Genomic DNA, 12581 nt, shown 5'->3' with positions numbered 1-12581 from the left:
ACCATCAGGCTTAAAGCCCAAAGTGCTTCTGTTAGCTAACATTAATATTAACAACCTTAAATGACAATGAAAACACAGCAAATCCTCATATTTAAGACTATCAAAGCAACAAAAAGTTGTCACTTTGTATAAAGAAAATAACTGAAACCATTCGGCTTTAAGCCAAAAGTGCTTGATCACGCTTGATCAGTTCCCTTGGTTTGGAAAAGCAGGCAAGGGAAGCAAAATAAAGCAGCTGCCTCACTGCATCCAGTTAGCCAAGACGTCTTCTCATACCAGCTCTGTGAAAAAGAGCCAGTATATCTCCTTGTAGCACCCAATAATGTAATAATTTACTGAAAATGTAATAAAATTTGCACTTAACTCAATCGAAAATGTAATAAAACCCAATAATGTAATAACTTGACCAATAATGTAATAAAATATTCTGACTGATATTGTAATAACATTTTTACCGATAACGTAATACCTTATTACATTATTCGAGATTTATTACATTTTCAGGTGGGTCTTTTTTTTTTAAAAAATGATAATGTAAAGCTTGACAGATAATGTAATATGGAGGTCTATATTTTGTGTTTTGAGAATCTAAGACTGTTAAATACACTGACTTTGAAACAAGAGAATAACTATTGCTTCCCTAAACATACTTCGCTCTCCACAGTTTTCCAACCAATCACTACCTTGTGTAAACAACCACAAACCAACAAAACAAATTTAAGTAAGACTTCATTTGACGAGGGTATGCATAAGTATTCATAAAACCAACACTTTATTTAACATTTGACATAAATACATCCACTCATAAATGGTTATTATATCACTCTGAATGACGGGGCGGCGTGGCTCAGTGGGTAGAGTGGCCGTCTTGTAACCGGAGGGTTGCTGGTTAGATCCCGGCCTGCGGAGCTCACGTTGAGGTGTCCCTGAGCAAGACACCGAACCCCTAACCGCTCCTGATGGGTCGTGGTTAGCGTCTTGCATGGCAGCTCTTCCGCCATCAGTGTGTGACTGGGTGAATGTGATGTATAATGTAAAGCACTTTGGGTATCGTTTCAGGTATAGTAAAGCTCTATATAAATACGGACCATTTACCATCTTCCTCTAGCCTATGTCAAGTGATAGTGGTCAGCTGACATACCGTGAGATTTACCTCTATAAGTACAGGTTTAATGAAAATGTCAGCATAAAAATGACAAAACATAATGACAACTGACTTGGTTATTTTTTAACTTTTGGGGTTTATATATATATATATATATACGATTTGCCATTATACAGTCACTATATTGTATAAATGACGCTTTTGATGTATTAATTCATCTTGGACACCGGCATCCTGACCACTAGAGGGCCTGCAAGGGAGAACACGATCAGGGTCTCTTTCAGGTGGTGGCTAGCCAAGAGAGACATTTCTCCCTTTATGTGACCACTTGGTAAGTGAGTATGCAATGTCTCAGCATCAATTCCTTCAGATTTCTGTGATAACGTTTGATAATAGTTGGGTAGTGGTAGGCTTTAGACATTTTTTCAATTTTCAATTGAAATAAAATTGAAAAATGATCAATGTTATTGACCATGTGACTGCATATTAGCCTAGTTCTTGATGCTAACTTCTTGATACTTTCGCCAAGGCTTGGCTACTTCTATAAATAGCTTAAGACAGGGGTTCCCAACCTTTTTGTCACTGTGGTCTGTTCACAGGTGCTTCACAGGTGCACGGACCACAAGTTTTATTAATTCATTTATTTTTTCAATCATTATTAATTTTTGAACTTTATAGGCCTAATGGTTTAGGTTAGTTAGCCTATTGTTTCCCACAGGTTTTTTTTGTTTTTTTTTTGGCATTTTTAAGTTGGGAAAAGAAAGAACAAAATGATTTCTTTGTTTATTTAATCATTAATTTGGCTCCACTGAGACAAGTAGGGATACGAGGCTGTTGCCGGGCAACACAAACATTTCAAGCTAGCGCCCCTTTTCCACTGAGCTCCAGTGCTTAAGTTGAACCGCCACGGGGACGCCCGTCTATTCCGACCCCCCCCCCCCCCCCCCCATTCCGACGCACCGCCACTCCGAAACATATAGGCCTATTAGTGATCAGCGGGTCTGCTTTTTTTTTTTTTTAACAGCTGCCATAGATGACAAGGATTTGCACTGTATTCACAGCAGGCCTAAAGATGACGACACGATTTCATAAAAGATGAATTGGGTACCAAACAACCACGATGACTCTGTAAGGTTGATTTTTACATGGATTGTGGAAAAATAGCATGACGCACACAGCTGAGGTAATGATATGTTGGAAAACTGTGAAGAGGTACGTTTAGGGAAGAGTTACCTGGGGTCTCCAGTGCTGCTCAAAAACCAAAGGAGGTAAATCCATCTCACACTCAGCAGGACCAGGATGTCCCTGAGTATCTGCATGTGCATATAGCTGTATGGTATAGGTCTGCAATTCAGTCATTCTGTTGTTTCACATCCAGTGTAGGCTACATAACAGTCTTGTATTCTCAAAACACAAAATATAGACCTCGATATTACATTGTCTGTCAAGTTTTACATTATCTTTTTTTTTTTTTTTTTTAAAAAGACCCACCTGAAAATGTAATAAATCTCCAATAATGTAATAAGGTATTACATTATCGGTAAAAATGTTATTACAATATCAGTCAGAATATTTCATTACATTATTGGTCAAGTTATTACATTATTGGGTTTTATTACATTTTCGATTGAGTTAAGTGCAAATTTTATTTCATTTTCAGGCGTTATTACATTTTCAGTAAATTATAACATTATTGGGTGCTACACTCCTGCCTGACCAAACAAGAGTAAACTCAAACAAGAATCCAGAGGGCTTAAATGTATATAGACTATACAAAGATCAAAAATCTACACAGATTGGTTTGTCAGTTCCATCTCAGGGAATCATCTTCTTTTCTCGTTCCTCTCGCTCCAGCTGAACTCTCAGGCGTAGCGCATTTTCACAGCCAAATCCTGAGTGAGGTCAAAGACGATGTGTGGGCGTGACCTTGGCCAAAAACCATCAGGCCAACGCACGCTCTCCCCGATTTCCACACGTCTCCTGTCTAGGCCGCACTGCCTGTTGTCTGGATCGGCTGCAGCAGGCGCTCTATAGTGCCATTCCAACAAAGAACACAGCTCCTCTCAGCAATGGTGCATCCTCCATGTACACCCTCTCTTCCATTATGCGGCACATAGTGTAAACGGCACTGTGGCCGAGGTGAGTCCCCAACACCTTCCTCATCAACTTCCAGCAGGATTCACAAAACTCCATGACGCTGACGGTTCGACAGAGTGTGATGATGAAGACAGTGAGAGAGTCTGAGGGCAGGCAGTTGGAACACACCACCGCATCCAGTACTTGTAGTGCCACCTCAATATCTGTTGAAGATGTTGTTCTGTTTCACAGGAGACAGGGTTCGGGTTGCAATGCAACGCAAGTGAGGTTGAATTTCTCTTTATATACAGTAAATTGGGTCTGCAGATTTAATCTCTCCTCTTAATTGGACAAACACTGACTCGCACGTTTTGAGATCTTCGGTGGGCCTTCGGTGCATCACGTCGCCATCTCATCACATATGCTGCAGCACAAAGCGACAGATCCCCTCAGTGGCCACAGGAGGGCAGGCACGGGCCAGCCCATGTATCACAGTGATAGCACTTTGCACACCAATGACCCCCTGGATCAAGATTTCATTTGTGAATAACTTTTGATAGGAAGGTGCATGAGCAGTGTTTCTTAATTCCTCTGGGACCCCTGAACTGCATGTTTTAGATGTTTCCTGCTCCAACACACGATTCAAATGATCGCCTCGTCATCAAGCTTGATGACAAGCCGACAGGAGGGCAAAGAGACATAAAGACAGAGAGAGAGAGAGACACAGACAGAGAGAGAGATTTTTGATTTTTCAAACCACTTTTATTTGCTCACCGGTCCAGAAAAACAACAGTAGTATCAACAGTCAAGTGCTCAAAAACAGACCAACAACCAAAAAAAAAGAGAGAGACAGACAGAAAGAGACAGACAGACAGAGAGACAGAGAGAGAGAGGGAGAGAGAGAGAGATATAGAGACAGAGAGCAAAAACTCCATGACGTTGACGGTTCGACAGAGTGTGATGATGAAGACAGTGAGAGAGTCTGAGGGCAGGCAGTTGGAACACACCACCGCATCCAGTACAATTTTGTTTCCTCACAATGATTCACAACACCTCATATTGAAGACTGCCCTCGTGGAAACTGGATGGAGTTGCTGAAAACTTTCCCTTAAAGGACTTGTCAACTGCGATAGCAGTGAAGTCCAGTATGAGTTACAGAGAAACATGGAGGGAGTAATTTTGACATAACTCAAAAAGTCTGAAGGTGGCAGTCCAAAATTTAAGGGGGCCAAGCCAGGCCTGAGCCCTCCCCACGAAAAGACTTCTGACTTGCTCCACAGTCAAATAAGAGTTCCTCATTCACGTCAATGTTCCTGGTTGCGAGGAAAAGAATGATATCTGTTTCCTCCCCATCTGTCACCATAGTGAACAACCTTGACCTTAGGTTGGCTGCTTTTCTTGAGTGATTGATCAACCGGCCAACAGTCTGCTGTCCAGGGTGGCATTCACAAACGCCTGAATGTGCGTCGATGCACATGGGCTGCCCTCTTCTGTCTCTGTAAAAGAACATGTATCCAGTCTCCTCCTCACTGGTGTTCTTGTGGATTTTCTTGCCCTCTTTGGCTGTGGTGACCCGCCCGTGGTAGTCACAGACCACCTCACCAGTCTGGAATCTCCGGGTCGTGATGACACCATGGCCCTTCCCTTCAACGGCGTTGACTAGAAGCCCTCTCCACTTCTGCGCTCTCGTCAGCTTCTGGATGTGAGTGGAGTCCATGGTCGCGTCCTCAGCTCCGGAGGGCTTCCACTCTCTGATGATATTGGCAGCATTGGGGATGTTGCTCGTCCATCCCTGCTTTGCAATCCAGGCGCTGACTCGGTTTTCCGTCGGCAGACGACAGCAGAAGTATGCTGTCAAGAAGATAGGATGATGTTAGTCAAGAAGACTAAAATTGACAACATGTACGTAGCACATGTACATGTACGTAGCATTGTTGCTTGAAGAAAAAAAATGCTATTAAATATTGAAAAAAGAAACTCACCAAGAACATGCTGCTTGCGCAGTTTCATCTGCGCCTTCAGCCAACGCTCGTACAGGGCCCGCTGACAGTCAGGGGATGCTCGTTCCCGCTCAGCCTTGCTTGGCACATCCCCATCCAGAGTCACCGGGTGATGTTCCAGCAGTCTGTCGTACGCCGCTTGGACATCCATCTGCACATTTCCAACGGTGCGAGCAGCGCTACGGACACGACGAGCACCACTACTGGTACCCTCTTCTGCAGAGTCAGCACTACAAAAAAAAAGAATCAAGGTTATTATAAGAAGGGTATAAGATTTGATGCTTACAAATTGTTGACTGTATTAATTGTGTTGACAAATATGAAACATGTTACCTTGAGTCATCAGCTAGCGCACCTAGCACATGACTGGCCCTCACAATGTTTTCTGTCTCCTTCATTCTTAATGTTTCTCAGCCGTCGCGGTGGAGTGTGTCAGGTAGTCGGCCACTAGAGACTTGTCGGCGTCGGTCAGAGTCTTGGTGGCCGTCTCAAACACTCGCCGTGCCACCTGGCTGGTCACTGATTCAATCTTGTATCTATAATGAGAGTTTAAACATTAAACATTAAACATTTTAAATTTTTATAAAGATTTCTCACCGGAGTACCGGGTACATATCGGAGGTGAAATGAATCATGGTGGTTTGCTTACTTGCGGTGCAGTCTGTTCAGGTCATTGGAGGCGTTGTAGATGGGCCTCCCCGTGGAGGAGATGAAAAATCTTTCCTTGACCTCTGCGTCATCGCTCTTGCGCTTCTTGGAGTTTAGGAGTTGTGGCCGCACCCTTGTGTAGAACATGTCAAACCACTGTTGGCAGAGGAAAAATATGATTGAACAAATATGAACAAATGCATGATTCACAGGTGACTAACTAAAGCTGAGTGTCTCAGCATGTAAGGTGATTCTCCCCAAATAAGGAAGGCTGTGTGGTGACTTGTAAAATAAAGTAATGGGGTTAGGGTTACACCTACACTCTGGTGTATAGCCTATTTGACAGCCCTACCCATGGTGCATTGCTACTGCACTGCACCATAACAAATAAGGATTGCGCAGTTGACTCAGTTGCACAGTTTGAAATGAAACATGCATCTTGGCTGAAAGCATCTCCACTACAGTTACACTTCAAAAGAGTAAAATAAGTTCCAAAAAAAAAATCCTTCTCAAAGCAACATTTTTTTTCTCTAAACAAACACAAAACAATTATTTTATCTCTTGCAGTAATTCTGTATTTATATACATCAAGGCCATTTTGCATTAGCTGAGAGCCCTGTCTGAGATTAACAAATAATTTACTCAATCTGAGAAGTGCACACCGCTGCTGATCAGTGAGATTGTGACGGTGCGTAATAACTTGCAAAAAAGTCATTTCTAATGTAGTTACAATTGATTAAACACATTCCTGGACGTGCTTTGAACTTTGAATTTGAACGTACAAACTCCTCTTCCTGGGACAGGGCAAACATGGCCACTTGCTGTGCTGCAGTCTTGTGCTCCTTCACTCCAATAACTGCATTGCCCAGTGTGTCTTTCTTTCTCACAACCCACTCCTGTACCTGCACTAAACAAGGATATCATGTCGATTAGTAAGGGTACTGGCAAAAAATGTCAAGACAAAAAAGAGAAGACAAAAAGGGCACAATAATACTCACAGTCATGTGCTCCACCACGCCCGGGCGCTGGAGGTGTCTCAAAATCACCACTGCCTGGAGATAGTACACCACAAAGCTGCACTCGGTCAACTCCAGGGTCGCGTCCTTGTCCTCGAAGACCTTCCCTATAACTGCCAAGAAGTCCTTCTTGGCAGCCCTCAGCACAGCCAAGCAGTCACACGGTGTCAGCTGCTCTTTTTCAGTCAACCGGCCGTGTCTATGAGGAAAAAGGATAAAATGTATTAACAAATCATGACATTACTTGCCACATTGCTCACTTATGTGAACTGTAATCCAGTTAGCTGCGTGCAAACAATTAAACTTACCTCTTTTGGGTGATCTCTTTGCTCACTTGCTTGGAGAAGGACTTCTGCAGTGAGCCAATGTAATCAATAAAGTCCTTGCAGTCCCCATGGAGTGTCTGATCCTCTCGCCTCAGGTTGGTGTTGATAGTGTGGTACATCAAGAATCTGTCAGAGGACGTGCAAGTATTTTAAGTATTTGCACATATTTAAGCTCAATTACGTTTATTGTCTACACAAGTGTTGATATTATATGGAGAAAAAAACCCACAACAAATGCTACCAACCTTTTCAAGCTCTTCAGGTAATTTATCTGTCTGTTTTGTGAGTTTTGCCCTGGAGAGCTCACAGAGGTCCTGCCGGATCTTCTCCCTGTTCCTGACAAATTGCAGGGATGGCTGCTGTGAGTCGAAGTAGTACAGGTACCGGGCAACGTTTTCAACCTGAAGAGAGAAGATAGATAGATAGATACTTTATTCATTCCAGCATATTCAACAAATTTAAAGTAAAAGACATGCAATAAATACTCCAAAAGCAAAAAAAAAAAAAAAAAAAACATGCTAAAAAACATGTTAAAACATGTTACATTGTTTTCTAATCATGACTATTTTGCAAAAACATCTTCTTTTACTTTATATATATATATATATATATATATATATATATATATTTTTTTTTTAATGAATACAGAATGTTTTATGGTAGTACTTACCTCCTGTTTAAAATTTTCATTGCAAAGCTCCCTCTCCAGGTACAGGCCAAAGTCCTTCAGCAAGGGATAGTCCAGAGAGTGCCTCTGATAAAGTCCCCTCTGTGCCATGAGCTTCCTGTTTTTGGTCGTCCACTGCACAGTCGAGACACTGCAATGTGGGAAAAGCATTTTGTTATAAAACTGTGTGCTAAGATGGAAAGCTAAGCTTTAAAATGGGGAATTACTCCAGTTAATCAGATCTTGCAAGCCTGAAACACTGAAGACTAGAAGGCTGAGAGCCCTGCCTGAGACTAACAGCTTATTTACTCAAGCTGAGAAGTGCATCACCGGTGCTGATGATTCCCAGACTGAGTGAGGTTGTCAATGTTTGTAATTTCTTGAAAATAAAGTCATTTCCAAGTTACAATTAATTAAACGCATTCCTGGAAATGCCTAAACATGTTAACATGAGAGCCCTGCATGAGATTAACAGATAATTTACTCAAACTGAGACGTGCTGAAGCTGATACTCACAATTGAAAGCACTTGCCACTGCTGACAGAAGTGTTGTCAGACGGCTCACTCTCGCCAGTCTCAGGAGCCGCACTCTCAGCTGTCTGTGTGGTTGATGGTCTCGCTATAACATTGGCATTGGGGAGTGGTGGAGGGATGCCGGTCACCACCATGTGACGACGCTGCAGCTCCTCAGTCAGCCTTTGAATTAAAAAAACAAAAAAAAACAAAACATAATTTAGACAATTATATGCAATACAATTTAAAAATTTAATGCATTTCAGAGAGTAAACAAGAAGTGATGTTTGGAAAAAAAAAAAAGAGTGAAAAGTTCTTCCACAAACCTGCTGAGTGGATCAGCATCATCCAAAATTTGGCGAAGCAGCATGTAGGGGAACACCCTGCCCGACACCAGAAGATCATGGACATCCTTCTTGGCCTTCTCCACCGCTGCACCAATGGCTTCTGGCGTGCTGTCTTTCATGCAGACTCGGCGCAGATGCACTGACAGGAAGTCCTTGGTCTTCAAGCACAACGGGCAAAGGAGATAGTGCCTGTTGGGCTTCCTGAACATGTTTCTCTTAATCTGAAAAAAGAAGAAAGAAAGAAACAACAAACAAAGAAGCAACAAACAGCGGCAGGAGAAATGTCAGTTAAAGAAGCAGCAGTAAATAATCCTTCTCCTTTCGTCGGCCTGAAAAGCTGTAGTCCGATGGATTTCTGCATGGCACCAGTTGATGTTGTTCCGTTAGGTGAAGCATTTACTTTGAAAAAATTACAGTGTTCAAAGCAGTCCCGGTCGCCTGAAAACCGCAGCTAGGAATAATGGAATAGGACTCCGGTTCTATTTTGTGGGTTTTCTTCTCTGAACTGAGGCCGTGATTAAGAGGGATGGCCGGGGGCATTCATATTGTGCCGCTAGAGGTGAAATTCTTGGACCCGCGCATATGATGCATTTCACTTTCACTTATTTTCAATTTCTGCTTTTCCTGCATTTAGCAGAAATTGAAAAGAATAAAAATGACATGTTGGACTCTGAACTGTTTATTGAATGCAAAGACCGTGGGCGAAAGATGCATCAGGTCTGCGTGTTGCACTATGACGTCATTTGGCCATCAGGCTTCATCTGTGACAACTGTTTGAAGAAGTCTAACAAAACAAGAAAAGAGAACAAGTTTTCATGCATCAGGTCACAGGTCAACAAAGGGTCTGGGTCAACAAAGGGTCTTAACAGTGCATATGATGCACAGGGTATTTGAAAACTGTGCATATGACGCAAAGGCAACACCAAGCTCCACACTTTTCTGCATGGCCCCATAAGAAAGGTGCAATGTGCAGTAGATGTTGTTCCATTAGGTGAAAAAAAAAAAAAAAGCTTAGAGTGTTCAAAGCAGGTCCGGTCGCCTGAATACCGCAGCAAGGAATAATGGAATAAGACTCCGGTTCTACACATGATGCATAACAAGACTGCATAGCCCAGTCTACTCCCATGATGCATTGCACCTTTCCAGCACCATAAGAAAGGTGGAGGAAAATCATGGAGCAGTCATGCAAAACGCAGAGATCTCCAACTGGCTCGGGAAGCGGTGGAAAATGTTAAAGATGCCGCATTGCACCTTTTTGGCACCATAACAAAAATGCAATGTGCATGAGGTTTAGAGTTAATCCCTGCAGTTACTCTACCTATGATGCATTGTACCTTTGAGGCTGTCAAATAAACCATCCATTTGACAGCCATAGCTGTTTCAGCCAGATAGATCTGTGCATAGTGCACCTGTCTAGCACCATACGAAAGAGATTTAGTTTCTGCTGTGACTGGCAGCTATCTGTCTAATACACTGTGCATCATATGCACACACGCTAACACCCACGCCCAAAAAGAAAAAGGAGGATGACGTAGGGTTCGTAAGGTGAAGCCTGGGGTAAGCTGAAACTTAAAGGAATTGATGGAAGGGCACCACCAGGAGTGGAGCCTGTCGCTTAATTTGACTCAACACGGGAAACCTCACCCGGCCCGGACACGGAAAGGATTGACAGATTGATCGCTCTTTCTCGATTCTGTGGGTGGTGGTGCATGGCCGTTCTTCTTTGGTGGAGCGATTTGTCTGGTTAATTCTGATAACGAACAAGACTCTGGCATGCTAACTAGTTACGCGGCTCCGTGCGGTCGGCGTCCAACTTCTTAGCGGGACAAGTGGCGTTCAGCCACACGAGATTGAGCAATGACAGGTCTGTGATGCCCTTAGATGTCCGGGGCTGCACGCGCGCCCACAGCCCGCAGGCTATGAGGGTGACGTCATCAGGGGGGAGGAATGAACAGGGCATGAGCAGGTGCGCCAGCGTCGCCTCTCAGACATCCAACAGATCCCACCCACCGTACACCTAGAGCACACACACACCCACACAATCCCCCCAGAGGTAGCTATACATTGTAATTACAGAGCAGAGGGCGAGCGTGGGGGTGGTGTTGTCTTAATGTGTATGAAAAACAAATGTTTATCTCTTTGAGACGGTTCTGTTTTTTTCTACAGACTCCGTGCTTGCTGCATTCACATTTCTTTTGTATGTTTCAAAAACAGCCGTCATGGCCTTGAATTGTAGCACAACCAAGCTCTACACTTGATGCATTTCACCTTTCTGCATGGCACCATAAGAAAGGTGGAAAGGTGGACTGTGCATATGACGCACAGTAAGCACCCATAATGCATTGCACCTTTCTAGTACCGTAAGAAAGGTAAAATATGCAGGAGGGTTCTAGTTAATCACTGCAGTGATTGTCAATTATACTATTAATTGAGCGTGCTGTTGACCTTAAACAAATCTTTGTTTTTCACTTATCTGTCAAATGCACTGTGCATATAATGCACAGTTCAACAAAACAATCAAGGCAAAGTTATTTCGGAAATACACATTTACTTTTTTGTATGAAGTTGGACGAGAAGACAGATGCCGTTCTTATGTCTGTAAGTATGTTGACTTGGCTTGGCATTATTATACAATAGATGTCTCAACAGACTGCAGAGACAGACAGAAAGCAGACCGACTCACATTTCTGACACTCCATGCTTCCTTGTATTTTAGTGTATACTGTAGCTGCAATGCAAGTGCTGCTCAGCCCACTTTTGTTTCATTCATTCCACTGAATTATTTTCAGTATTTTCACTCTGATTATTTTCAGAAAATTTGTTAATCTACCCAACACGTATATTACAGCAGAAGTCTGTTACACTGTGTATTTGATGCACAGCCTATCTGACAGCCCATGGTGCATTGCACCTGTGCAGAAAGGTTAGAGTTTGTCACTGGAGTGACTGCAGTGGTTGTGCTTGGTTGCGCATATGATGCATTTCACTTTCACTTATTTTCAATTTCTGCTTTTCCTGCATTTAGCAGAAATTGAAAAGAATAAAAATGACATGTTGGACTCTGGACGGTTTATTGAATGTAAAGACCGTGGACGAAAGATGCATCAGGTCTGCGTGTTGCACTATGACGTCATTTGGCCATCAGGCTTTATCTGTGACAACTGTTTGAAGAAGTCTAACAAAACAAGAAAAGAGAACAAGTTTTCATGCATCAGGTCACAGGTCAACAAAGGGTCTGGGTCAACAAAGGGTCTTAACAGTGCATATGATGCACAGGGTATTTGACAACTGTGCATATGACGCACAGGCAACACCCATGAAGCATTGCACCTTTCTGGCACCATAAGAAAGGTGGAAAGTGCAGGAGGGGTAGAGTTAGTCACTGCAGTGACTGTCTGTCACTTTATTACTCGATGCATTGCACTTTTCTGGCACCATAAGAAAAGTTCATATGATGCACAACCTAGCCCAATCCGTGACACCATAACCAAGGTGCAATGTGCAGGAGAATTACAGCCGAAGCACTGCAAACAAAAAACATCGAGTTTGCTGACCAGAAACAGGAGTTCAACAAGCATTCCTCCAAAAGGGTGTGCTCTCTGTTTCTCATTTGATGCACAGCTCAACCAAGCTCCATGCTTGACGCATTTCACCTTTCTGCATGGCACCATAAGGAACGTGGAATGTGCAGGAAGGTTAGACTTAGTCACTGCACTGACTGTGAACTGTACATATAATCAGGGTTCTAAATTAACACCCGTCAACCCGCCAAATGCGGGTTAAAATTCATATTGGCGGGTGTAAATAAAAACTTACTAGCCAATTTGGTCGGTAATGCATTAGGCAATCATGTCAGTCAGAGCCGCTCTACAGTTCTTGGTCA

The 12581-nt window shown here is 42.9% G+C and overlaps 1 protein-coding gene across 3 annotated transcripts; it reads right to left on the bottom strand.

Moving 5' to 3' along the window:
- Positions 1-4872: 4872 nt before the first annotated feature.
- Positions 4873-8884, bottom strand: LOC143316150 (uncharacterized). Of its 3 annotated transcripts, none has more exons than XM_076723900.1 (11): positions 8678-8884; positions 8355-8534; positions 7842-7989; positions 7417-7572; positions 7154-7297; positions 6828-7044; positions 6612-6731; positions 5831-5985; positions 5515-5717; positions 5164-5411; positions 4873-5032 (listed from the first exon to the last, which is right to left on the bottom strand). In XM_076723900.1, the coding sequence occupies exons 3-9, from the start codon at positions 7859-7861 to the stop codon at positions 5582-5584; spliced, it is 948 nt and encodes a 315-aa protein (XP_076580015.1). In that variant the 5' UTR covers positions 7862-7989; positions 8355-8534; positions 8678-8884; the 3' UTR covers positions 4873-5032; positions 5164-5411; positions 5515-5581. The 3 variants fall into 3 exon arrangements, with proteins under 3 accessions (XP_076580015.1, XP_076580016.1, XP_076580018.1); XM_076723901.1 differs by having other exon boundaries at positions 6843-7044; XM_076723903.1 differs by having other exon boundaries at positions 6876-7044.
- Between the last annotated feature and the right edge of the window lie 3697 nt (positions 8885-12581).

Source organism: Chaetodon auriga, chromosome 23 (assembly GCF_051107435.1).
Source record: "Chaetodon auriga isolate fChaAug3 chromosome 23, fChaAug3.hap1, whole genome shotgun sequence".
Classification (NCBI taxonomy): Eukaryota; Metazoa; Chordata; class Actinopteri; order Chaetodontiformes; family Chaetodontidae; genus Chaetodon; species Chaetodon auriga.
The sequence above is the reverse complement of the archived record's forward strand: the minus strand, read 5'-3'. Positions and strand labels throughout refer to the sequence as shown.

What these genes read in the sequence shown, in the direction of transcription:
- LOC143316150 (XM_076723900.1), bottom strand. Translation starts at nt 7,861, where the DNA reads ATGAAAATTTTAAACAGGAG. An exon ending in AAAGAGATCACCCAAAAGAG is followed by an intron (nt 7,045 to 7,153) that starts GTAAGTTTAATT and finishes TTTTCCTCATAG; the next exon opens with ACACGGCCGGTTGACTGAAA. An exon ending in TGTCCCAGGAAGAGGAGTTT is followed by an intron (nt 5,986 to 6,611) that starts GTACGTTCAAAT and finishes CTCTGCCAACAG; the next exon opens with TGGTTTGACATGTTCTACAC.